The sequence below is a fragment of the Candida tropicalis genome (genome assembly GCF_000006335.3).
Source record: "Candida tropicalis MYA-3404 genomic scaffold supercont3.2, whole genome shotgun sequence".
NCBI lineage: Eukaryota > Fungi > Ascomycota > Pichiomycetes > Serinales > Debaryomycetaceae > Candida > Candida tropicalis.
Genome location: NW_003020049.1, coordinates 1,537,028 through 1,559,878, shown reverse-complemented (window position 1 = coordinate 1,559,878; position 22,851 = coordinate 1,537,028). Strand labels below are relative to the sequence as shown.

The 22,851-nt window shown below is 32.6% G+C and overlaps 10 protein-coding genes and 1 non-coding gene across 11 annotated transcripts; 4 read left to right on the top strand and 7 right to left on the bottom strand. All coding sequences in view use genetic code 12, as the record gives it.

The window, feature by feature from the left end:
• Window positions 1-281: 281 nt before the first annotated feature.
• On the bottom strand, window positions 282-355 carry CTRG_06271. The gene has a single exon. It is a non-coding gene; the product is annotated as a tRNA-Ile (tRNA).
• A 1,779-nt stretch (window positions 356-2,134) lies between these two features.
• On the bottom strand, window positions 2,135-2,983 carry CTRG_01800 (uncharacterized protein; the record flags this gene model as incomplete). Its single annotated transcript, XM_002547447.1, has 1 exon — window positions 2,135-2,983. The coding sequence occupies one exon, from the start codon at window positions 2,981-2,983 to the stop codon at window positions 2,135-2,137; it is 849 nt and encodes a 282-aa protein (XP_002547493.1).
• Window positions 2,984-3,271: 288 nt separating this feature from the next.
• On the bottom strand, window positions 3,272-6,565 carry VAS1 (valine--tRNA ligase; the record flags this gene model as incomplete). Its single annotated transcript, XM_002547446.1, has 1 exon — window positions 3,272-6,565. One exon carries the CDS (start codon window positions 6,563-6,565, stop codon window positions 3,272-3,274), a length of 3,294 nt encoding a protein of 1,097 aa, XP_002547492.1.
• A 195-nt stretch (window positions 6,566-6,760) lies between these two features.
• Window positions 6,761-8,368, bottom strand: CTRG_01798 (U4/U6-U5 snRNP complex subunit; the record flags this gene model as incomplete). The annotated part of the gene is made up of 1 exon (XM_002547445.1): window positions 6,761-8,368. The coding sequence occupies one exon, from the start codon at window positions 8,366-8,368 to the stop codon at window positions 6,761-6,763; it is 1,608 nt and encodes a 535-aa protein (XP_002547491.1).
• A 205-nt stretch (window positions 8,369-8,573) lies between these two features.
• On the top strand, window positions 8,574-9,251 carry CTRG_01797 (exosome non-catalytic core subunit; the record flags this gene model as incomplete). The annotated part of the gene is made up of 1 exon (XM_002547444.1): window positions 8,574-9,251. The coding sequence occupies one exon, from the start codon at window positions 8,574-8,576 to the stop codon at window positions 9,249-9,251; it is 678 nt and encodes a 225-aa protein (XP_002547490.1).
• A 91-nt stretch (window positions 9,252-9,342) lies between these two features.
• Window positions 9,343-11,280, bottom strand: DBF2 (serine/threonine-protein kinase; the record flags this gene model as incomplete). The annotated part of the gene is made up of 1 exon (XM_002547443.1): window positions 9,343-11,280. One exon carries the CDS (start codon window positions 11,278-11,280, stop codon window positions 9,343-9,345), a length of 1,938 nt encoding a protein of 645 aa, XP_002547489.1.
• A 3,683-nt stretch (window positions 11,281-14,963) lies between these two features.
• FRP3 (putative ammonium permease) lies at window positions 14,964-15,797 on the top strand (the record flags this gene model as incomplete). Its single annotated transcript, XM_002547442.1, has 1 exon — window positions 14,964-15,797. The coding sequence occupies one exon, from the start codon at window positions 14,964-14,966 to the stop codon at window positions 15,795-15,797; it is 834 nt and encodes a 277-aa protein (XP_002547488.1).
• A 536-nt stretch (window positions 15,798-16,333) lies between these two features.
• Window positions 16,334-16,864, bottom strand: PEX22 (Pex22p; the record flags this gene model as incomplete). The annotated part of the gene is made up of 1 exon (XM_002547441.1): window positions 16,334-16,864. One exon carries the CDS (start codon window positions 16,862-16,864, stop codon window positions 16,334-16,336), a length of 531 nt encoding a protein of 176 aa, XP_002547487.1.
• Window positions 16,865-18,388: 1,524 nt separating this feature from the next.
• AMO2 (Amo2p) lies at window positions 18,389-20,374 on the top strand (the record flags this gene model as incomplete). Its single annotated transcript, XM_002547440.1, has 1 exon — window positions 18,389-20,374. The coding sequence occupies one exon, from the start codon at window positions 18,389-18,391 to the stop codon at window positions 20,372-20,374; it is 1,986 nt and encodes a 661-aa protein (XP_002547486.1).
• An 837-nt stretch (window positions 20,375-21,211) lies between these two features.
• On the top strand, window positions 21,212-21,856 carry GSP1 (Ran GTPase; the record flags this gene model as incomplete). Its single annotated transcript, XM_002547439.1, has 1 exon — window positions 21,212-21,856. The coding sequence occupies one exon, from the start codon at window positions 21,212-21,214 to the stop codon at window positions 21,854-21,856; it is 645 nt and encodes a 214-aa protein (XP_002547485.1).
• A 404-nt stretch (window positions 21,857-22,260) lies between these two features.
• On the bottom strand, window positions 22,261-22,710 carry CTRG_01791 (uncharacterized protein; the record flags this gene model as incomplete). Its single annotated transcript, XM_002547438.1, has 1 exon — window positions 22,261-22,710. One exon carries the CDS (start codon window positions 22,708-22,710, stop codon window positions 22,261-22,263), a length of 450 nt encoding a protein of 149 aa, XP_002547484.1.
• Between the last annotated feature and the right edge of the window lie 141 nt (window positions 22,711-22,851).

Below are 22,851 nucleotides of genomic sequence, written 5' to 3'. Positions count from 1 at the left end.
TGATGAACTGTAGTTATAAATAATGTATCTGAAAATTTTTTTTTTTTTGATTTATTCGCGATGTACGCTCAGAAATATATCTAATCACTGAACTAGGAAATTGTCCAAGACTGGTGATAATATAAACTCTACGAAAACAAAAAGAAAAACAAACCAATAGAGTATCATAATATCTACATGGTATACATGGTTATTAACTTGAATGCCGAAAAGTAATATCACAATTGTGGTTTTTTAGAAAAAAATGTTAATAAGTCATGCAAAAAATTAAAAAAAAGAAATGGTCCCTAGCAGGATCGAACTGCTGATCTTGGCGTTATTAGCACCACGCCTTAACCAACTGGGCCAAGGGACCAATATAAAACCAACTAGGCTATTAGACCTGTTTGTTGACATTCCAAACACCTTAGAAATACTGACGACGTCCATTATATGTAAATTTCAATAGATTCTAAGGGTAATTTTCAATCAAACAGTAATTAAATCAATGTATTTATTGTACAAATCAATTAAGAACATCGTTGAAAAGTCAAAAAGATAACTTTCCTCTCCAAAGAACATTTATTTTTTTTTTTGCTAAAATTTGTTTTATTCTATCTGTAAACTTTAACAACTGAAATCAATACAAGTATTAATCCCAAAATTTAATTTTCACCAAAAGAAAAGATCACTTTCCACAAGTTTAACCAAGAATAGAGTTATTGTTTACGAATGGTCAAGTTATACTTCTACTTAAAAAAAACTTTAAAAGCATAATTGCAACACCATGGGAATTCTCTATATTATGTGTTTAAGTGAATGTTTCCACAGTGACATTTGCACCAATTTTTGTGAATGAACTTTTAATTCTTAGAATTCATCAGTATTAATAGACGACCACTATCATCTCTGCCAGGAATGCTTCCCATTGGTGTCTTAAAAACACAATAGTTTTTAGTTTGTTTTTAATTACAAGTAGTCTATACAGAAGTAGTGCACAAACCACCAGAAATGTTTGTCGTTGTTACGCGAATTTTTTTTTATTCAAATTCACATTCCTCTTCTTTTGTTTTGTACCATTTATCCGCCATGCATAATTAAAAATCAGAAATCAAAAAATCACAATCAGTTTTTTAAATTGACCAACTGTTTACAGTGGCGAGAAGCAGAAGAGACCAATTAACACGCTCTGAAAATCGTACAACTTTGTTTCCTTTTGATAAGCATACCCAAATCATGTGTAGATTGAAGATACAGCAATATCGTTATCTGTCTTTAACTTTTCGCAACAATTGACATTGAAGATATTATACGACAACATTACAGAATTCTAGATTTTAATAAAACAACATAAATATATGTATTAACAAGTATACAATAAATTATTCTAAATCATAAGACACATCCAAGAATTGATTTCAACACGTTTAATCTTTCTTTTCAGATTCTTGTTTTTTACCGTCATCCTTGTGGTTGTTTTGGTATTCACTGTAAGCTTCTTTAGCTTTGGAAGCAAGATCACCGTCCTTGGACAAGATAGCACCGACATCTTTGATATCTTCGTTGGTGATTTTACCACTTTCGTATAATTCTTTACCTTGTTTGATGAAGCTGTCCATTTTTGATTATTAAAGTCAATTGATATTGATAGAGAAAGAAGAAGAGAAGAGAAAAGAAGAAGAAGAAGAAAAAGACAGAGACGACCAAAATTTGGTGTGAGGGAATTTCGTTGTCAATTTATAGTCGTTAATGGAAGATATGGACGTGTATCATTTTCTTTGTTAATTTTTTTAGAACACACATAATTGATTGATAGAAAGACAAAACCTGAAACGATCACTAAAATTGAATTCCAGATGAATTTTTCTCTCTTATTGTTCTGTCGTGTACCTCACGTTTCTTTTTCTTTTTCTCTTTCTCTTTCTCTTTCTCTTTCTCTTTCTCTTTTCCCCCCGTATTCGTATTGTTTTTCACGATGAATCTCAGCAGTGTGAATTTGTGGTAGCGTGCGCTTCTCCTCAAATTTTTTTTTTTACAATGATGAACACGGTGTAATTGTAGATAAACGATAGAGTCATAATTACAAATGAAAACTCACAGTAGCTTAGTTTTAATATATTTATTCTAATTATAGACCTAATTTATTAAGGTGCCACTAATGAGTCTTTGCTCTTTTAGTTCCATACCCTCGCATTATAGATTTACTTCTTTTTACCCCAACTTTTGAAACCAGTGAAGGTAGATTATCTGATATTTTGGTATGACGGTAGATTTCAAAATGAATTTCTTCATATATCACATCCAAATTGATCTCCCCTGTTCGTTTATACTGTATGAATTTCTTTGTAAGAATTTGACAAATGGAATCCCCACTATGTGCAATTCCAGATGTCATCAAATAAAGGATAACTAATTTATTATTGTCATTTAATTCGTTAAGAAATATTCCAAGATGATCATAATTACTGAATGTAGTATCTGTAGTATAATCAACCAGATGTAAACTCGTCTTACTTAACATTCTTTTAATAATAACATCTAATCTAAATTTAATAACTGAATATACTAATTCAAAATCTTTCCCATCTCCCAAATTGATAATTTCTTCAATATTTTTAGAGTTTTTAACAAGATTATCATTTTGAAACAAATATTTCAACGTAGTAAATAATCTCTGATACATTATAACAGCCATATAGTATTTTTCAGCTTTATTATTTAAATCCAATTCATTCTCAATTATATCATCTAAATTTTCAATAGGATTGAATAATTGAAAAGGACTTATTCCACCACCAAGTGATTCAACTATATGTCTTGTTATTTCAGGTATTGGTATTTGTTCATCTTTATAAGTATTTAGCATTTCAACTATTTGTTCATCAAAATTAGGACATAATATATTTAAATAATTTGCACATTCTTGATCTATTTGAGATAATAATTCTTCATGTTTTTTCAATCCTCTATTTAAGGGTAACTTCTGGATTTTGAAAATAGACATGATCTTACCCTAGACATCGTGTCTATTAATAATGGTAATACAGTCCCACCTCTTTTTTTTTTTTTTTGCGTTTCTCTTTGTCATTATTTCACCTGTATATGATATTGTACAAGGTGAGTGAAATAATCTGCCACACACGACCTTTTTTTTTATATATATATGAGACTATAACACACAATTGGTTGATAGAATCAATCCAAATACCATTATTACTTGATTAAATTTCTATTTTAGTTATCTAACAAAATTTAAACATATTTACAATCTTATACACCGTTATATATGTATCTAAAGTTTCAATTTTTCTAAAATAGCAATGGTTTGTTCATAACCTTCAATTTCAGCACTGACTTTTTCAAGTCTCTTTTGAGCAGATTCTTTAGCTTCTGGTTTGGTCTTTTCAGTAAATTTACTGATAGAATCTTCAAGTTTCTTCTTTTGTTCTTGAGTGTTGGACAATTTCTTGTTGACTTTACTAATTTCAGCATCTAAATCAATTTGACCTTTAACCAAAACATGAACAGTACAGTCTGGACCAATTGCTTGTAAAGCACAACCAGATGGAACTTCTTCTGGGGTCTTAACAACAAAGATTTTTTCAACACCCTTGATCAAAGAAACAATAGAGTCTTGTTGTTCGGAAGCAATTGCAAAGATATCTTCTTTAGAAGATTCAACATAAACTTGACCATTCTTCAAGATGTTGTATTGAGCCAACAAAGATCTGGCACCCTTGGTAATATCAAGAACCAATTCATAAGCTTCATAAGATTTGACATCATCAAATTCTTTCTTGTAAGTTGGGTATTTGGCCTTCATGACAGTAAGGGTGTTGTCACCTTCACGTCTTGGTAATCTTTGCCACATTTCTTCGGAAACAAATGGCATGAATGGATGAATCATTCTCAATGCACCATCAATACAAGTGTACAAAGTATCTTGAGCAGATTTCTTTTGTTCTGGAGTACCATCTTGGATCAAAGATTTAGAGTTTTCAATGTAAACATCACATAAATCATACCAGAAGTTGTAAACAAAACCAGTAGCATCACCAAAGTTTCTAGCTTCTAAAGCTTCATTGGTGTTCTTGGCAGCATGAGACAATTTGTGCAAAATCCATTTTTCAACCAAGGATTCTTTACCAGTTAAATCACTGGTCTTTGGTGGAACATAATCGTTACCCAATCTACCCAAAACGAATTTAGTGGCTTGGTAAATCTTGTTACAGAACTTACGGTAACCTTCAACTCTCAAAATATCCAAGTTGATATCTCTACCACCAGTACTGTAAGCACAAAGGGCAAATCTAAGAGCATCAGTACCACATTCTGGAATACCATTTGGATAAGAAATCTTTTGACCTTCAGTAGCTTTCTTCAATTCTCTTGGGTCCAAGTTACCAGTCAACAATTTGTCATGCAAACCTTGTAATGGAATACCAGTGATAACATCCAATGGATCAATGACATTACCCAAAGATTTGGACATCTTACGACCTTGAGCATCTCTAACCAAGGAGTGACAGAAAACTTCCTTAAATGGAACTTTACCGGTTAATTTAATAGACATCAAGATCATTCTAGAGACCCAGAAGAACAAAATATCCCAACCGGTTTCCAACATAGACATTGGGTTGAACAATTCCATGTCCTTGGTTTGATGTGGCCAACCTAAAGTAGAAATAGGCCATAAACCAGAAGAGAACCAGGTATCCAAGACATCTTCATCTTGGTGCAAAGTAAATTTCTTGTCAGCGAATTTCTTTTGAGCTTTAGCCAAGGCTTCTTCTTCAGTTCTACCAGAAACCCAGTATTCATTATCAAGTCTATCGTGTTCTTCACCTTCAATATCAACAAAGTAAACTGGACATCTGTGACCCCACCACAATTGACGAGAGATACACCAATCTTGAATGTTTTCCAACCATTGGAAGTATTCAGCTTCAGAAGTCTTTGGGTTAATGACAATTTCACCAGATTTAACAGCAGCAATAGCATCTTTAGCCATTTGTTGTTGGTCAACATACCATTGTGGTTTCAACAATGGTTCAATAATATCTCCAGATCTGGAACAAACTGGGATAGTCATTTCATTGTCCTTTTGGTCAACATACAAACCTTTTTCTTTCAATTGTTCAATAACCTTGTATCTGGCATCGAATCTCTTCATACCTTTCCATTCTGGACCACAGTTTTCGTTCAATAAACCATCATCGGTGTAAATGTTGATGAATTCCAAGTTGTTTCTTTTACCGGTGTTGTAATCGTTTTGGTCATGAGCTGGAGTAATTTTAACAGCACCAGTACCAAATTCCATATCAACAGTTTCAGCATCAGTGATAATTGGCAATTTACGGTCCAAGAATGGATGTTGAACAAATTTACCATGTAAATGAGTGTATCTTGGATCCTTTGGATGAACAGCAACACCAGTATCACCAAAAATAGTTTCAGGTCTAGTGGTAGCAACAGTAAGTTTTTCATCAGAACCAACAACTTGGTAAGAAAAGGAAGTTAAAACACCAAATTCAATTTTAGAATCATAACCTGGAACAGCCAACAAGGTTCTACCTGGGATGTTTTTGTTATCAACTTCCAAGTTAGAAATAGCAGTGTTCAATTTAACAGACCAATTGACCAATCTAAAAGCACGGTAAATAGTACCATCTTCGTGCATTCTAACGAAAGCTTCAGTAACAGCTTCAGATAAATCTGGATTTAAAGTGAATTTTTCTCTAGTCCAATCATAAGAAGCACCCAATTTCTTGAATTGGTTCTTAATTCTGTTATGGTATTCGTCTTTCCATTCCCAAACTTTTTCAATGAATTTTTCACGACCATAATCATGTCTAGTCTTCTTTTCTTTAGCCCAAATTTGTTTTTCAACAACGGATTGAGTAGCAATACCAGCATGATCGAAACCTGGAATGAACAAAGTGGTTTTACCTTGCATTCTATTCCATCTAATCAAAGTATCTTGAATAGAAACAGTTAAAGCATGTCCAATATGTAAAGCACCAGTGACATTTGGTGGTGGACATGGAATAGAGAAACAACCTTCAGATTTAATTTTACCATCTTCAGTCAATTCAGGTTCAAAGAAACCTTGTTTTTCCCACCAGGAATACCATGAACTTTCAACATATTTTGGATTATAAGCTTTGAAAGCAGCATCATCCAAAGAAGTTAAAATTTTCTTTTCACCTGGTTTGGTTTCATCAACAAATTCTGGAATTTTTTCAGGAGCAGCTTGTTTCTTTTCCTTCTTGGCTTTCTTTGGTTCATCAGATTTGTTCTTGTTGGCTTCAGCTTGTTTAGCCTTCTTGGCATTGAATTTAGCCAATTTTTCAGCTTTCTTTCTTTCTTTTTCTAATTCTTTAGCAGTTTTTTGTCTTGGTTGGCCATCATCACCTGTTGTAGCTGGAGCTGGGGCAGCGGCAGCAGCAGCAGGGGTTTGACCTTCAACTGGTTTAGTAATAGGTTCACTCATTTTGTTAATTGTTGATTGCCTTCTAATTATATCAACTCTATTAATAACTAATGGGAATCTAATTCTTTGAAGTAGTGATCTACCAGAAAGCATACACAAGTTAGAAAGAAAGAGGATGGTTTTTTTTTTTTCACTTTTTTTTTTTACGTTTGAGAAAATTTTTTTTTCGTGTGCAATATTGGAGTAAATAGTGTGAGATTATACTTTGTATAGTATACAGATTATTGTATTAGAATTATAATATATGGAGATAAAGAGTGAGGCTACATGACTCATTGATACATAGACTCATTCCAACTTTTGTTTTTTATTGACTTCCCCATTTACATCGTCTGGTATCTTTCTTTTGTTTAACCCTCCTAACCATTTACTTTTAATTGGATTACCATTGTTTAATTGAAGTTTGTTAGGGGTTGATTTGGGCTTTGTAAGGATTAAACTATCCAAATCTTCATCAAAAATAGTTTTCGGGTTTTTCAATTTTTCTTCTTCTTGCTTCTGTTGAGTTTGCAACTTTTTGATCATCCCTTTAGACATTTTGGCATTTGTTTTGGAGTTAACTTGCAATTGTCCAATTCTTCCTGAACTACTACTATTACCAGTCATACCTAATCCAATCTCCTCACCAAATCCGTCCATTATCGTCTCTTCTTGTTTACCAAACTCCATTTTATTCTGCGCTTTACGCAAATCAGACATTTGGAATCGTTCTTTATACTTCCTTACTTTTCGACCTCCTCTCTTTTTAGATTTTTGTTCAACTGGAGCAGGTAACGCTTTATCAGGAGTTTGTTCTGGAGGGGTTAATAATTTATCTATTTTGCCTTTAATTTCTTCAAGATATTTCTTACCCAATTCACCATCGGGACTTGATTTAGACAAGTCTATACGTGCTGCAAGAATTATTTTCCCACTGATGATTCTCATTACTGAACGAATAATATCTGGAGGTAAATATTTCACTAACTCACTATGATAAACATAACCCGTTTGTTGAATATTTCTTGATTTGGTCTTGGTAGTAGTAGATAAATCTCTTACACCCAATGATGCCACATTACAAGAAGGTGTTAATGCCAATTGTTTCAACGATCCTGTTGCAATTAACAATTGTGATGTTGTTATTGGACCAATTATAGCTGATATATTGGGAGCAAATTTGGATAGCTTGTTTGATATAAACTCTGACAATTCTTGTAAGATTTCATTCAATTCTAGAATCAAAGTGATACAAGATAGGATTTTTGTGATTTCTTCAGTATCTAACATGGTCTGATTTTGCACTTGCTGTAGACCTGCCATAATTATAACCAATACTTTTTCATTACTAACAATAGATTTCATTTCTTGTTCATAGGATTTGATATTTGGTAAATCCTGCTTGATTATGCTTATTATACGAACATAGTCTATTGCGTTGGGAATTAAGGATTCTAGTTCTGGAAACACTTCTTTATATTGCATCTTAACCAAAGAATAAAACACAAGAATTTCATTATTGATGATTGTAGATAATTCATTGATAAGTATTATGAATTTATATTCTTCTGATTGATCCATACCATCATCTATTGATGATAACAATTCCAAGTAATCAGTCTCTTCTTCATTAGAATATTGAACTATTTTTTGTTTCAATTCAGGAATCAATGGTCTTATCTTTAATAAACTAGTCAAATCACTAATGGTTTCAATGTTTTGTTGACCCATAATTGATTGGAAAGAATCAGTTGTGGCATTAGATTGGATTAACTTTTGCAATTTCTCATGAAATGCAAGTTGATTATCATTGTTGTTAATTTTTTCTACCTCTTCTTCTTGATTGTCATTAGTTTCAATAACTTCATCATCTGAACTATCTAAATCAGCTAATAATTCTGCTTCATAATCTGTCATTTTATGAATGTCTATGGTAGTGAATGTTGTAAATAGATATAAAAAAAAAACAGTGTTGCAAAGATTAGCCAGTGGACCTTTCACTTCTTCTCATTCAACAGTTTTCTGATGAGCAAAAAAAAAAAAAAAAAAGAAAATCTCTTACAGACATAGACAACCAATACATCATTCACAATCATTCCTTCATATTTTAAAACAAAGAAACATGTCATCAATGTCAGTAGAACTTAGGACTTCTATACTAGAGAATGCTGATGGATCAGCAGAATTAACTATTGGTGGAACCAAAGTAATAACATCTATTTCTGGACCGATAGAACCAAAACAACGTCAAGAATTACCAAATCAATCAAGTTTAGAAATAATTGTACGTCCAGCAACTGGATTACCAACAACTAGAGAAAAATTGATTGAAGATAAATTACGTTCAGTTTTACAATCAGTTATTATAAGTTATAAATATCCTAGACAATTAATTCAAGTTGTGGTACAATTTTGTAATACTGATGAATCTGTGGAATTTAATGTTAATGAATTAAATGCAGCTATAAATTCTTGTTATTTTGCATTGATTGATGCTGATGTGGCATTATATAGTTCTTTTGCTAGTGTGGTTATATCTATAAATCTGGGTAATTTGATTAAAGAACCAACAGGAGATGTTTTGGAAACTAGCGATTCTTTCCATTTAGTGTGTTTCACAATACAAGATGCTCAAGCCAAGAAGTTGTTAATGTTGGAAAGTCAAGGTGAGTTTACAGAACAAGAGTTGTTTACTGTGTTGAGTGAAAGTGTTCATGAAGTTGAGAATTTGCATACTATTCAAAGAAAATTCATTGAAGATAAAATCAATCAAGATTACATATGGAAAAGACTGGAATAATAATATAGATTTAATTGTATAATAATTTCCCAAACCTTCCTATTACAGGACAAATACACACCGATTTACAAATATACATAAATATATAGATCTAATATAAAGTAGCCAAAGGATTCAATCTTGATGATCTACCATTTTGACCAGCACTGTTGATGTTTAACAAGTTAATTTCAGCATTGCCGAAATTATTATTTGGATTAGATTTATGTTTGAAAGTAAAACCAATAAAGTTATATTGTTGACCCTTAGCACCCCCTGATTTCTCTAATAATTGTTCATTATGTTCTTGTCTAGCAAAGACATCTTTATACTTCATCATCATTTCCTCATCCTCGAAATCGTCAAAGTAACCAGCATCTTCTTCATTGTCCAATTGAGGAGTGAAAGGCGGGGTTCTTTCTCTTAAGTTATTCCAATCTTTGATATCATTGAAATAGCTCATTTGTTGAACTTGTTTGAAATTCTTCAATCTAGTACTTGGTGAAGCAATAAGTTTGATAATTAAATTCCAAGTTCTATCACTGAATACATATCTACCATCTTTAGTTTGTGGTCTTCTCAATGCGGTTTTCCAATGTTTCAAGTTGTGATAAGTTTCATCTTGTTTTGAACCAGAGAATGGTGGGTATCCACATAATGCTTCAAACAACATACATCCCAAGGACCAATAATCAATAGTGTAATCATAATTCTTACCTTCCAAAACTTCTAATGCCATATAATCAGGAGAACCAACAATGGAGTTTGCTAAATTATGATGAGCATCTTGACTTTGTTTGAATATTTTCTGTCTTTCATACATTGATCTACTTGGTAATTGATAATTCTCCAAATCTTCCAAACTTTTCAATTTTATTCTCATGGATTCGATTCTATCATTAGAAACAGTACCGGCAGCTAAACCAAAATCAGTCAATTTAATATGCCCCTTTGAATCGATCAAGAAATTCTCAGGTTTCAAATCACGGTGAGTAAATCCCAATTCATGTAAAGAGTTAACTGCAGCAAACATTTCACTTATATAGAATCTTGCATGAGGAGGGATTAAGTATCCAGTATTGTTCAATAAAGTTCTGAAATCACCACCAGGTACAAATTCCATAGCAAGGAATACCTTCTCGGGATCTTGAAAAGCATACAACAATTTGACTAACCATTCACTTCTTGTATTGGTCAAGATATCTCTTTCAGTTAAAACATGTCTTGTTTCGTCTAATTTCACCAATAATTTCTTGTTCAACACTTTCAAGGCACAAATTTCTCGGGTGTCTTTCTTTCTAGCTAAGAAAACTTGACCATACCCACCTTGACCAACTTGAGTAATCATTTCAAAATCTTTGTGTTTTGGTTTCAATCTTCTTTTACGTAATAATGCTCTTTCTCTACCGATATAATTCTTCCATTCCATTTGTTGTTTTTGAGGTTGATTTTTATAATTTTCATCAGTTAATAATGTTCTTTCCATAGATTCAGTTCTTTCTTTTCTACTAATGACATAATCAAACATATCACAATAATAATCCAAGAAATACAATTGTGCAACTGATGTCAATCTTTTAGTTCTCGAACTGTTTGCCTTTTTACGAAACTCTTCATCAGTTAACTTATGTCTATTGTCTTGACGTGGTTGTAATTTAGTTATGTTATTTTGCAAAGCAGTTGTCTTTTGATCTTGATAGTATGCATTTGGAGTCAATGGCTGTTGCTGTTGTTGTTGTTGTTGCAGTTGCAATTGTTGGTGGTAAGGGTGTTGAGGTGTTGGAGGTGCTTGTTGATGATAATATTTGTTATACTTATGAGCAGCATTTGGAGAATTCTGGAGCACAGATTTAGTAGGAGAACTCAAGGGCGTGATATTTTCTTTGTTAAATTGAGTAGTATTGTTATATTGGGGTTTACTTGATACATAACTGGTATCTATATCCATCATGTTGTTGCTTGTAATTGATACGTTTTCCATAGATTGGGAGATATCTGATACATCTTGAATATGTTGATGTTTTGGAGACCTATTGAAAAAACTAGCCATTATCAATACAAGTTTCTTTAATGAATTCTAACGGTAGGGAAAGTAAAAAAAAAAAATAAAAATAAGAATATATATGAAAAAAAAAAAATAACAAAGCAAAAATTTGAAAGAAGAAACCAATAGGTGTATATAAATAATTTTTTTTTTCCCTTTTGATTTATGGGAACGATGGAATCTAGATGAAACTTGCTAGTTTATACTAAAAGAAAACAAATGACCTAAAAGGAAAAGGAAGAAAAACAAGATTAAGCAGGTGTAAAAAGGATTTGATGATGATTTGTTTATGTTGTGGTTGTGAAAGGAATTTATTCTGTTTGGTTTTACATACAAATCTCCCTTTTGGTGGTTGATGAAATTTTGTAACAAAAAAAAGAAAAATCATTTTTTTTTGTTTATGATTTGAACCAATTAGGAAAGTAAAGAAAAATGCGATACGAATAGTTTCTGTACAGTTTGTATGTTCTATTATTCTCTCTTGTTTCTTCCTGTAGAAAGAGATCTTACTTCCCAGCATCGCCGCAACTTATGGCAACAAGATGCGAGATAATAATACAAAGAAGTTTAATTCATCAGGGGGCGTGGATAAGCACTCACAGGTGTGAGTACTAATTGATGATAAGGAAATAGACTTATTTAGCACGACTGGATAGAGATATAATTTTCTACAATTAAGCTTTGCACGTGTATGTAATGCAGCTAAGTTAGTATTCTTATTACTTTGTACGCAGATTGTGAACTCATTGTATTTAATGCCAATCAGTGTGGAATCCATGTCTTAGAATTAAGGATGCAGTGCACATGCATATACACCCAAAGTGAATACAACTGATGAGAAAGACAAACTCGATCAGTTTCGATTAAGTGATTACATCGAGTTGAATTCTACACGTATTGACTGTATCCATTGAATAGTGTCGTCCCATCCTCCCGGGAGTGGTCCATCATCTTTATCAACCAAAACGACACTCCGAGTTGAATTTCCACTATTTTCTTTATTCTAAGATCTACCCCTCCACTACCTGATAGTATACAAGGCTCTTCCAATTCGCATCTTAAATAGTGTTGATTTTGACATTTACCCCAAATTTTCTTTTGGAATATTTTTTTCACTTTTTCCGAAATTCTCCAATATATTTATACTATTCCAAACTCCTTGACTTTGATTTAAAGCCCCACCTTTAGTATTTATCCTTACCCCAGATTGATTAGAGCGGATTTACAAAAAATTATCCCTTATCGCAATGAGGAGTAATGCAACAGGTACTGCATGATGGAGATTAAGGAGAATTAATCAAGCAAAGTACTTCCGTATATGTAATCGGTTGTGTGATAGAGAAAAAAAGAAAAAAAAATAAAAGATTATCAGTTCACTAGTGGGGCATGATGAAGATTGAATATATACAAACGTTTACAGACACAGGATTTTCAAGATTCAAGCTGATAACGATATCAAAATTGAACAATAATATCAACCTGATTTTCTACAACCTTTGGAGGGGGAAGGAGAGTAATTGATGGGTGTAGGTTATTTTTCTTGGTGAAATAGATCTTGACTCAATGTTTGCAATTTGTGGGGTTATGATTTCAGGACAACTTGTTTCTCCCACTGTGCGGTACCACAATCGACCCATTTTATTTTTCGTCTCTTTTTATATATAGAGAGGAGATAGAACATTAACTATGACAAATTATTAATATTTTTTCTTGGTAGGTAAATGTCATATAATAGCAATTTAGTTTTAGACAGTCAGAATCATTCAGAGAAAGTGAATTGTTTGGTGAAATAGTAACGAAAAAAAAATTGTCTATTTTCTGGGGTAAGTTGAATACTGTAACAAAGAAAGTCTCATCGGCCAATCGGAGTTTTCCAAATAAGACTTTTTATTTTTCACTGCGTTCGTATAATTCAGTTGTTTTTCTTAAAAACAATCGAATTTCCACATCAAACTCCGGGAGCAAATGGGAATGTAGAATAAGCAAACTCAACCGACATTTATCACAAACCCCAACCTATATTGTTGTTATTATTATTACTGCTGCTGCTACTACTACTGTGACAATAGAAGAGATGTTGCTAACGGTAATATTATTACCGAACAAGCCACTGTATTTGCTCATTATACGTCAAATAAACCAGTATAAAGAATAAGAAACAAGTAGGATATGTCGGGACTACTAAAGGTTAAATCCGCATACAAAACTAGAGATAAAGAACGTTTGATTGCAAAACAATTGAGTAATATTTTTTAGCTGCAACAAAATTGATATTTAAATTCTTCTTGTTTGATTCAATATCACAAGGCTTAGAATTAATATGTCAACCTCTACAACGGTGGATACCATAGAAAGAACAACTAGTAAGACACACACAGAAACATACATATAGCAAAAAAAAAAAACAAGAAGGGCCAAAAGCTTATTAGAGTAAGTGAGATGGAAAGATACTCACAAGGAAAAGTAAAAATAAGACCAGGCGGCAGTGCCAATTAATTCTTACATTAAAAGTAGGTTGGTCCCTTTTCTTATGCGAGTAATAATGAATCTCTTTGTATTGCAAAAAGAAAAGAAAAATCTTCCAACAAAATCGAATGGTTATAGCGTTGCTTTTGACTTTTCCGTATACCAAAGAGACTACAAAAAAAAAAAAGAAAAAGAAAAAGGAAAGGGGAAAGATGAGTTAGTGAGTAAGTTTTTTCTATGACTTCATGATATGATTAGCCCATATAACCTTACATTGTATAGCGCCATCTCTAACCAGATGAGGAGATGTGATAATAATCATTACCTCAGCTGAGGTTTTATAAACCAAAAATTTCCATCTTCTTTCTTTTTTTTTTTTGTCGTTGTAGAGATGGGCGGTGGTAGGACAAAACGGAAACGAAGAGCGTTGTGTAAATCGCCGTTTCAGTCGCAATGTTTTCGACTTGGGAGGTCGGTTCAAAATTTTATTGTAAATGGATATTTTTTTTTGCTTTGTTGGCATCTCTCATTAGCACCACCACCACCACTCGCTTTGAAGTGGGGGAAGGAAACCCCCGCTCCAAATAGTGACTGCATATTACTAAACGACATTTAAGATATACGACATTTCGGAGTTTTGAATGCAGCAGCCATGTCTTCTCTCTGACATTACTGTTATCGATGGAGTTCAACAAAGTACATCATATATACAAGCCATACAAGCTAATAAAGTCCAGGGGTTTTTCTTATTCCAAACTTAGCCAGATCTCGGGTATGATTTTACTGTTACACAAATTACAAGTACAACATAAGAACAGTTCACCCTCATCTTAAAGAAAAAATATCACCAGGACAAGAATCTGCTAGAGAGAAATGTCGTATCCCAGTCAATCAGACATTTTTTACCCTCACGCCTAGTGAAATCCGACACAAAACACCAACACCAACAAATTATAATACTGAATCTCGGACAAAAATGACAAAAACCACCATCATCACCACTTTTTTCTTACAAGAAAAAAAAAAAAAAGGAAAAAGGAAAAAGCAAATAATAATCATAAAAATAAAAAAATAAGAAATTCCTGAGATATAAAAATCATTCCATTTTCCTTAAAATCAAATTTCATATAAAGATGTTTTAATTTTTCTTTATTTATTTATTTATTTATTTTGTTCTTACTTTTAATATCATTAGTATCAACAACTATATTAATTAATTAATCATGTCTGCTGATTTAGAAAACCAACAACCACAAGATCACCGTCTTATAATTGAAAACAAGGAAGATGGTCAACAAGGATCCACTCCATTCGACCCACATCATCCAGTCACTAAGATTCAAACCGATGGGGACTATGTCACTTTTGGTAATGAAAGATACTTACGTTCTGATTTGGTTCATGCTTTCGGTGGTACTTTGAACCCTGGTTTAGCCCCACCTCCAAAACATGATTTCGCCAATCCTGCCCCATTGGGTTTATCTGCATTTGCCTTGACTACTTTTGTTTTAAGTTTGATTAATTGTGAAGCCAGAGGAGTTACTATTCCAAACATTGTTGTTGGTTTAGCTTTCTTTTATGGTGGTGCTGCTCAATTGGTTGCCGGTATGTTTGAAATTGCTGTTGGTAACACCTTTGGGGGTGTTGCATTGAGTTCATATGGTGGTTTCTGGGGTGCTTGGGCTGCCATTCAAGTCGATTCTTTTGGTATTGTTGCTGCTTATGGTGATGATAAAACACAATTACGTTATGCATTGGGTATTTTCTTGATTGGATGGTTTATCTTTACATTTTTCTTGATGTTGTTGACTGTTAAATCTACTGTTGCATTCTTTTTGATATTCTTTTTCTTATCGATTACGTTTTTGTTATTAGCTATTTCTGAATTTTCTGCCAAAACTTCTGTTAAGAAAGCCGGTGGTGTATTTGGTTTGATTACTGCTTTTGTTGCTTGGTATAATGCATACGCTGGTATCGCCAACCCACAAAACAGTTACCTTGTCGTCAAGGCTATTCCATTGCCAGACTTGCAAGATCCAAACAGAAAGAACAAATAAACGTATTCGAAAAGATCCTGGTGATTTATTTTCAAATAATACTTTATTTGTATTAGAGCATGATAAAAAAAACTCAAACTACAAAACTTTTTTTTTTTACATATTTATTTATTTCAATTGGTTTCCCGGTCCCCCCCTTTCCCCTTCTATTTATGTCTATTTTTTTTATACTTATATAATTTCTTTTAATGTGTTAATCTGTCCCCTTTAATGATTTTTTTTTTTGTATTTCGTCCTCCATGCTTCATTATTTATTACTTTTATAAAACTAATATACAAGCTAGTATAGTAATGGATTAGAGAACAACTGTGTCTTTGCATAAATTGTTGCGAATTTTCTTTTTCTTTTGTTGTTGTTCTACGCGTTGTGGGGGGGGGGGGGAGGGGGCACTAAAAACAGATGAAACGGCTAGTTTGGGAGTTAACCTTAACGGAAAAAAAGAACATAAAAAAAAGTGGAGCGATTTCCCGTTGATTATGATTTTTATCCTACTTGTACATTTCAAAAGAGACTATAACATCATAGATCAAACTATTTAATCAAATATAGGTCTAACTCTTAATACTATATCATCATTTTGATCAACATTAATGATATCATTAATAAACATGTTCAAATCTTTTTTAATTTGTGTGAAATCTATACCCAAATCATCACTGCACATTAATAACAAATCAGGTTTTAAATTCTTTAATATTTGTAAATATCCTTGTAAATTTGAACATTTTAACAATTTGAAATTTGGTGGAATATAAGACAAGTTTAAATCATCCTCTGTTAAATTTGGTGGGATAATAAATATCATTTTTTCAGAACTTGTCAAGATCTTATTTAATGGTAAACTTGAAGATAGAAATGATGATGATAATGTTATGGCTATAGATTTATCAGAATATCGTTTCGATATGGTATATGAACTAGGTGTATCTGTTTTTATTTCATCTTCATCATTATTCAGTTGTTGGAAAAAACTAGTGTAGATTTTATAACTTATAGCAATAGCCGAGGTAGCGACTAAAGCAGTTATATATAAATTAGGGTTTCTTGAGGCTTTCCTTGACATCATATTTGATTTGAATCAACCAGGTCTTATCTATTAATTTCTATCAGGAAAATCAAAGTAAATTAACAAAAAAAAGGGGAACAAAGTAGAAATCTATTATTGTTTTATAAGATATAGAATAAACTGAAATAGTCGGGGGGCCAAAAGAGAGAGAGAGAGAAAAAGAAAAAGTACTCCTGTCGATTTTTTTTTTGTTGGATTTTGAGTCAACAAAAACCGACCAAGTTTAATTACAAAGTCACGTGGACGATACAACCCCGGATTTCGAAATTTCATCCCAACAGTTTTTCATTCTATAAAACTTTAAATATACTCCCCTCTTTTCCTGTTACCTATAAGCTGATCTTGTTAAGAGGTGGCAACCCCCTTTTACTACTTTTTAACATCTCCACAATTCAACTTTAAATGGTTGTGATATCATCATCATCATTTGGAACTCAGCATTGATGATATCGAAATTTACTAGAGGAATTCATGTGATATTTAAATCTATTCAGTTGAATTACAATCCAGAATTTTGTGTTCTATGGAAACAACCAAACGGCATTATTTTTAGTTAATTTAAAGAGAAAACAAAAGGTTCAAATTTGAAACTTGGTTAACACCCCTCGCTCTATTAGCCCCCTCTCTCCCTCCCGTTCTGGTTTCAAGAACTTGGTCTCATTGTAAATGTTAATCTTGCTGGACGTTATCACTCATCTGTACAGCTGATGCAGATGGATGAAAAATACCGCATATAACTTCCAATCAATTTTAAAGTATCAAAGAACGAATGAACCAATGTTTCTAAAGTAATTGAGATCCTTCTTTTTGATTGGCCAAGATTGAGCCGCATAATTACACAAATTTGGCTAATATTAAAGATGCGCTTTATTTGAAAACCCGCTAATATTGTATCCAACATTAGAATTCATCAATATATGCTCTCCACCAAGAAGAAGTGCCAGATCAAGAGGAGAACTAATCTACGGATGTAAGCTTCGCATAATATCTTTATGGTAATAACCTCCTTAAAATTAACTGTTGATCCAAACTCAAGTATATCGGAACCCGCGATAAGAATCCATAATCACCAATTAACCACTACAAATCCATTGACAATGTAATCCAATAATAACAATACAGATAGATTGATATGAACGTTAAAAAAAAGAATGGAAGCGGTAACGGAAAATCGTATATCAATGAATGAGTGGGAAAACTAACAGAAATAGAAAAGAGAGAACATTATTGTAAGTAGGACGCACCTTCCTTTTTAGGTATGCAAATGCGTTCCTAATTAGGTAAGTCGAACAGATCTTAATCCTTCGCCTTTTTAGTCTGATAACAAATTCTCCCGATTTACACAGAATTGAACGAATAAGCATTGATACCTGATTTTTTTTTTTTTTCATTTAGTTTATCTTTTAGATGAAAAAAAGTAGTATAAATAGTAGCTGTTTTGGTCTTTGATAAAAAATTTGTTTGGTTTTTCTTCTTCTTTATCTACTTCATTAACTATTCACTCTTCACACTCACGCATATACCATGTCTGCACCACATCCATTTGATTCCGTCAAGGATTATGAAATTAGATTAGCTTCTAAATTAGTTAAAGATGCTTACCCAGCATCTGCCAATGTCCATTTTGTTCAAATCGACAGAGTCGATCCACCAAAGAAAGAAATGAAAAAGTACATTGCTGCTGAAAGAGAAGGTTTACCATTACCAAAAATCCCAAGAGTTTTATATTGTTACTACTATACCAACACTTTAGATTTCAACAAGGCTTTAGTTAACGTTACTGTTGGTCATATTATCACTAAAACTCAATTACCAAAAGGTGTTGTTGGTCCACTTTTACCAGATGACATGGCTGAATGGGAAGAATATTGTAACAACCATCCAGCCGTTAAAGCTGAAATTGAAAAATTGCAATTACCAGCTGGTTACACTGTTAGAAACGATCCATGGATTTATGCTACTGATGATCCAAATGAAACTAGACCATTGATTCAATTTTACATGTATATTTTGGCTGGTAATGGTCATACTGAATCCAACCACTATTCATTACCTTTGAAATTCAGTCCAGTCTTCGAATGTTTCACCAAAAAATTTATTAGAATTGATTACTTGCCAGGTGGATTTGACCACAAGACTGTTCCAACTGGTCCATGGCAACAAGTTCCATGTGTTGAATACCATCCAGATTTGAATGGTGAAACTGAAATGAGAGATGTTAAACCATTATTGATTTCTCAACCAGAAGGTCCATCTTTTAAAGTTGAAGGTAACAAAGTCACTTGGCAAGGTTGGGAATTTAGAATTGCAACCACTTCAAGAGAAGGTTTTGCTGTTTATGATTGTTGGTTCAAAGGTAGACAAACTTTCTACCGTATTTCCTTATCTGAAATGACTGTTCCATATGGTGATCCAAGAGCTCCATACCACAGAAAACAAGCTTTTGATTTAGGTGACTGTGGTTTCGGTACTAATGGTAACAAATTGGCCCTTGGTTGTGACTGTTTGGGTTATATCAAATACATGGATGGCCATGGTATTCATGCTAATGGTGAACCATTTGTTATTCCAAACACTGTTTGTATGCATGAACAAGATGATGGTTTGTTGTATAAACATGTTAACTACAGAACTGACAATGCTGTTGTTGCCAGAAAGAGAGTTTTCATTGTTCAAACCATTGCCACTGTTGCCAACTATGAATATATCATCAATTTGAAATTCGTCACTGACGGTTCTATTGATATTGAAACCAGAGCCACTGGTATTTTGTCAACCATGCCAATTGATGAAAATGTCAAAGTTCCATGGGGTACTATTGTTGGTCCAAATGTTATGGCTGCTTACCATCAACATATCTTGTCATTCAGAATTGATCCAGCTATTGATGGTCACTTGAACTCTGTTGTTTATGATGATGCTGTTAAATTACCAAGAGATGAATTTAACCCATTCGGTATTGGTTTTGTTACCGATAGAAAATTTGTTGAAAAATCTGGTTATGTTGAACAAGCTCCATTTAAGAACAGAACTTATAAGATCATTAATGAAAACGTCATCAACCCAATCAGTAAAACTCCAGTTGGTTACAAGATTAATATGCCAGCTAGACAAATGTTGTTGGCTGATCCAGATTCATTCAATTCCAAGAGAGCTCAATTTGCTACTCAACAAGTTTGGGTTACCAAATACAGAGACCATCAATTATTTGCTGCCGGTGAATTTACTAATCAATCTCACACTGATACTGGTATTGGTGAATGGGCCAATGGTGCTGATGCAGTTAGAAATGAAGATGTTGTTGTTTGGGCTACTTTGGGTTTTACTCATATTCCAAGAGTTGAAGATTTCCCAGTTATGCCGGTTGAAACCCACAACATTCAATTGGCTCCATTTAATTTCTTTAATAGAAACCCTGCTTTGGACTTGCCTCAATCAAGTCAAGCTTTCAATAAATCCGTATTGGTTGCAGGTGAACCTGAAAAAGCTTGTTGCAAAACCAACCTTTAGATAAATTGTTTTTCTTTCCTCCACTTTGTTTATAAATTACTGTTAATAAATATTTACCTATTCGTTATTAGATATATTTTTTTTAGTAATAATACTTGTGTTCAATCAATACTCAAGACAACACATCAAGTAGATCAAAATGTGTATACGCAGAAAGTGTTGATGTATTGAATTAATTTTGCAACAGTAGTTTTTTTTTGGGTGCACGCATTTCCCCCATCAAGAATATGATGAAAATTAACCCTTTATGACAATAGAATCCAAGATGATACAATTGAACAAATTAATTGATGATTTTCCAATTATCTCGTAAGTTATACTACATATTAATAAAATTCCTTCTGAGTGCTTATCTTTAATTCTCTGCTTCAAAGTAAACAATTATTAGTCGTGTACTCCTTTCAAAAATACCGTTTCGCCATAATTGTTGAACGGGTAGATGGTGGTGAGAAATATACACGAAACGAGCTTAGTACACATTAAAGGGAGAGACAGAAAGAGAAGGAAGGAAAAAAAATTTTTTTTTCAGTGTTGCTCGTTGATGTCTGATTTCTGATTTCCTGATTTTTTTTTTTCTGCTGAGAAGAGCTTTGGGCAAGAAACAAACAAACAAACATCATCAACAAACAACACTGAAAAAGGAGATTTACAGTGTGAATTAGACAGACGCTGAGAGTGCGACAAACAAACAACCAAAAAAAAATTTTGATTTCTTTTCCCTTCATCATCTTTTTTTTTTTTTTATTTTGATAGAATTTTCTTTTTCATTTTAAAATAAAAAAATAAAAAAGTCCTCTTGATCTTTTTATTTAATCAAATCAATAAATATTATCAATAATGGCTCAAGAAGTTCCAACATTCAAATTAGTTTTAGTCGGTGATGGTGGTACCGGTAAAACCACTTTTGTCAAGAGACATTTAACTGGTGAATTTGAAAAAAAATATATTGCTACTTTGGGTGTTGAAGTCCATCCATTAGGTTTCCACACCAACTTTGGTGAATTGAAATTCGATGTCTGGGATACTGCTGGTCAAGAAAAATTCGGTGGTTTAAGAGATGGTTACTATATTAACGGTCAATGTGGTATCATTATGTTTGATGTTACTTCCAGAATCACTTACAAGAATGTTCCAAACTGGCATAGAGATTTAGTTAGAGTTTGTGAAAACATCCCAATTGTCTTGTGTGGTAACAAAGTCGATGTTAAAGAACGTAAAGTTAAAGCTAAGACCATCACTTTCCACAGAAAGAAGAACTTGCAATACTACGATATTTCTGCTAAATCTAACTACAACTTTGAAAAACCATTCTTGTGGTTGGCTAGAAAATTGGTTGGTAACCCACAATTGGAATTCGTTGCCTCTCCAGCTTTGGCTCCACCAGAAGTTCAAGTCGATGCTGATTTGATGCAAAAATACCAACAAGAAATGGAACAAGCTACCGCCTTGCCATTGCCAGATGAAGATGATGCTGATTTGTAAGGGATTTAAAAAAAATGTAAAGAAAATATAAAAAAAGTAATCACTTTATCATGAAAGTATTATTATAAAGATTCCTTTTTTTTTATTATTGTTGTTTTATTGTTCTTTTTATTATCCCATTTAAATTAAATTTATTCTGAATAAAAGAAGATTGAGTTCCAAACGGTATATTCATTAAAATATGAGAGAATAAAAAGAGATTTGTTTTATCATTAGTATGTACCTTTTCTTTCTATATTTATCTTCTTTTTCAATACATATTAATCCATCATTTTTCTATTATACTATTTATGGTTTTATTTGCCTTTATTATTTGTAAGCTAACTATACATAATATTTTTTTTTGCGCCCATTGCGTCAGTTGATATATAGGGGTTTATATATATTTCTAAAGAATATACATTTCATACTGACTTCTTATGTGTATGATTAAATATAGCCTTTTGATATTGCTTCGTATTATTATAAACAGCTGGTGGAGGATTTGGCAATCCTATTAGACTCGGTGGCGGAGGCAAGAAAATCGCATCATCATCATCGTCTTCATTCTCATCGAAATTTTGATTTATCAGTTTATCATTAGTATCATTATTTTTATCTATATCCATAGCATCCACATCGGTACTATTATTATGTTTACTACTTTTTAACAGGTTTTCATAAGTATTGATTTTATCTAATGTGATGTCATAAATCACATCCAGAGGATTCCATAAATTTGTCTCTTTTGCTTTCAATTCATAATAATCACAATATAGTTTGATATGATTACGTCCTTGTAAATGTGATTTTCTAACACTCAATGTATCATGTGTCAAATACGATTTACAATAATCACAATAATATTTCGGCATCTTTTGATTTAGATGATATTTATTATGGTAAGGCTTGCTTAATCAGAAATTTGCGGTCTCGTTTGAACTTAAACAATCAAAGACAAAAAAAAAAAAATACAAATTGCCATACAAAATTTCACATGGGTCGTGTATAAATAC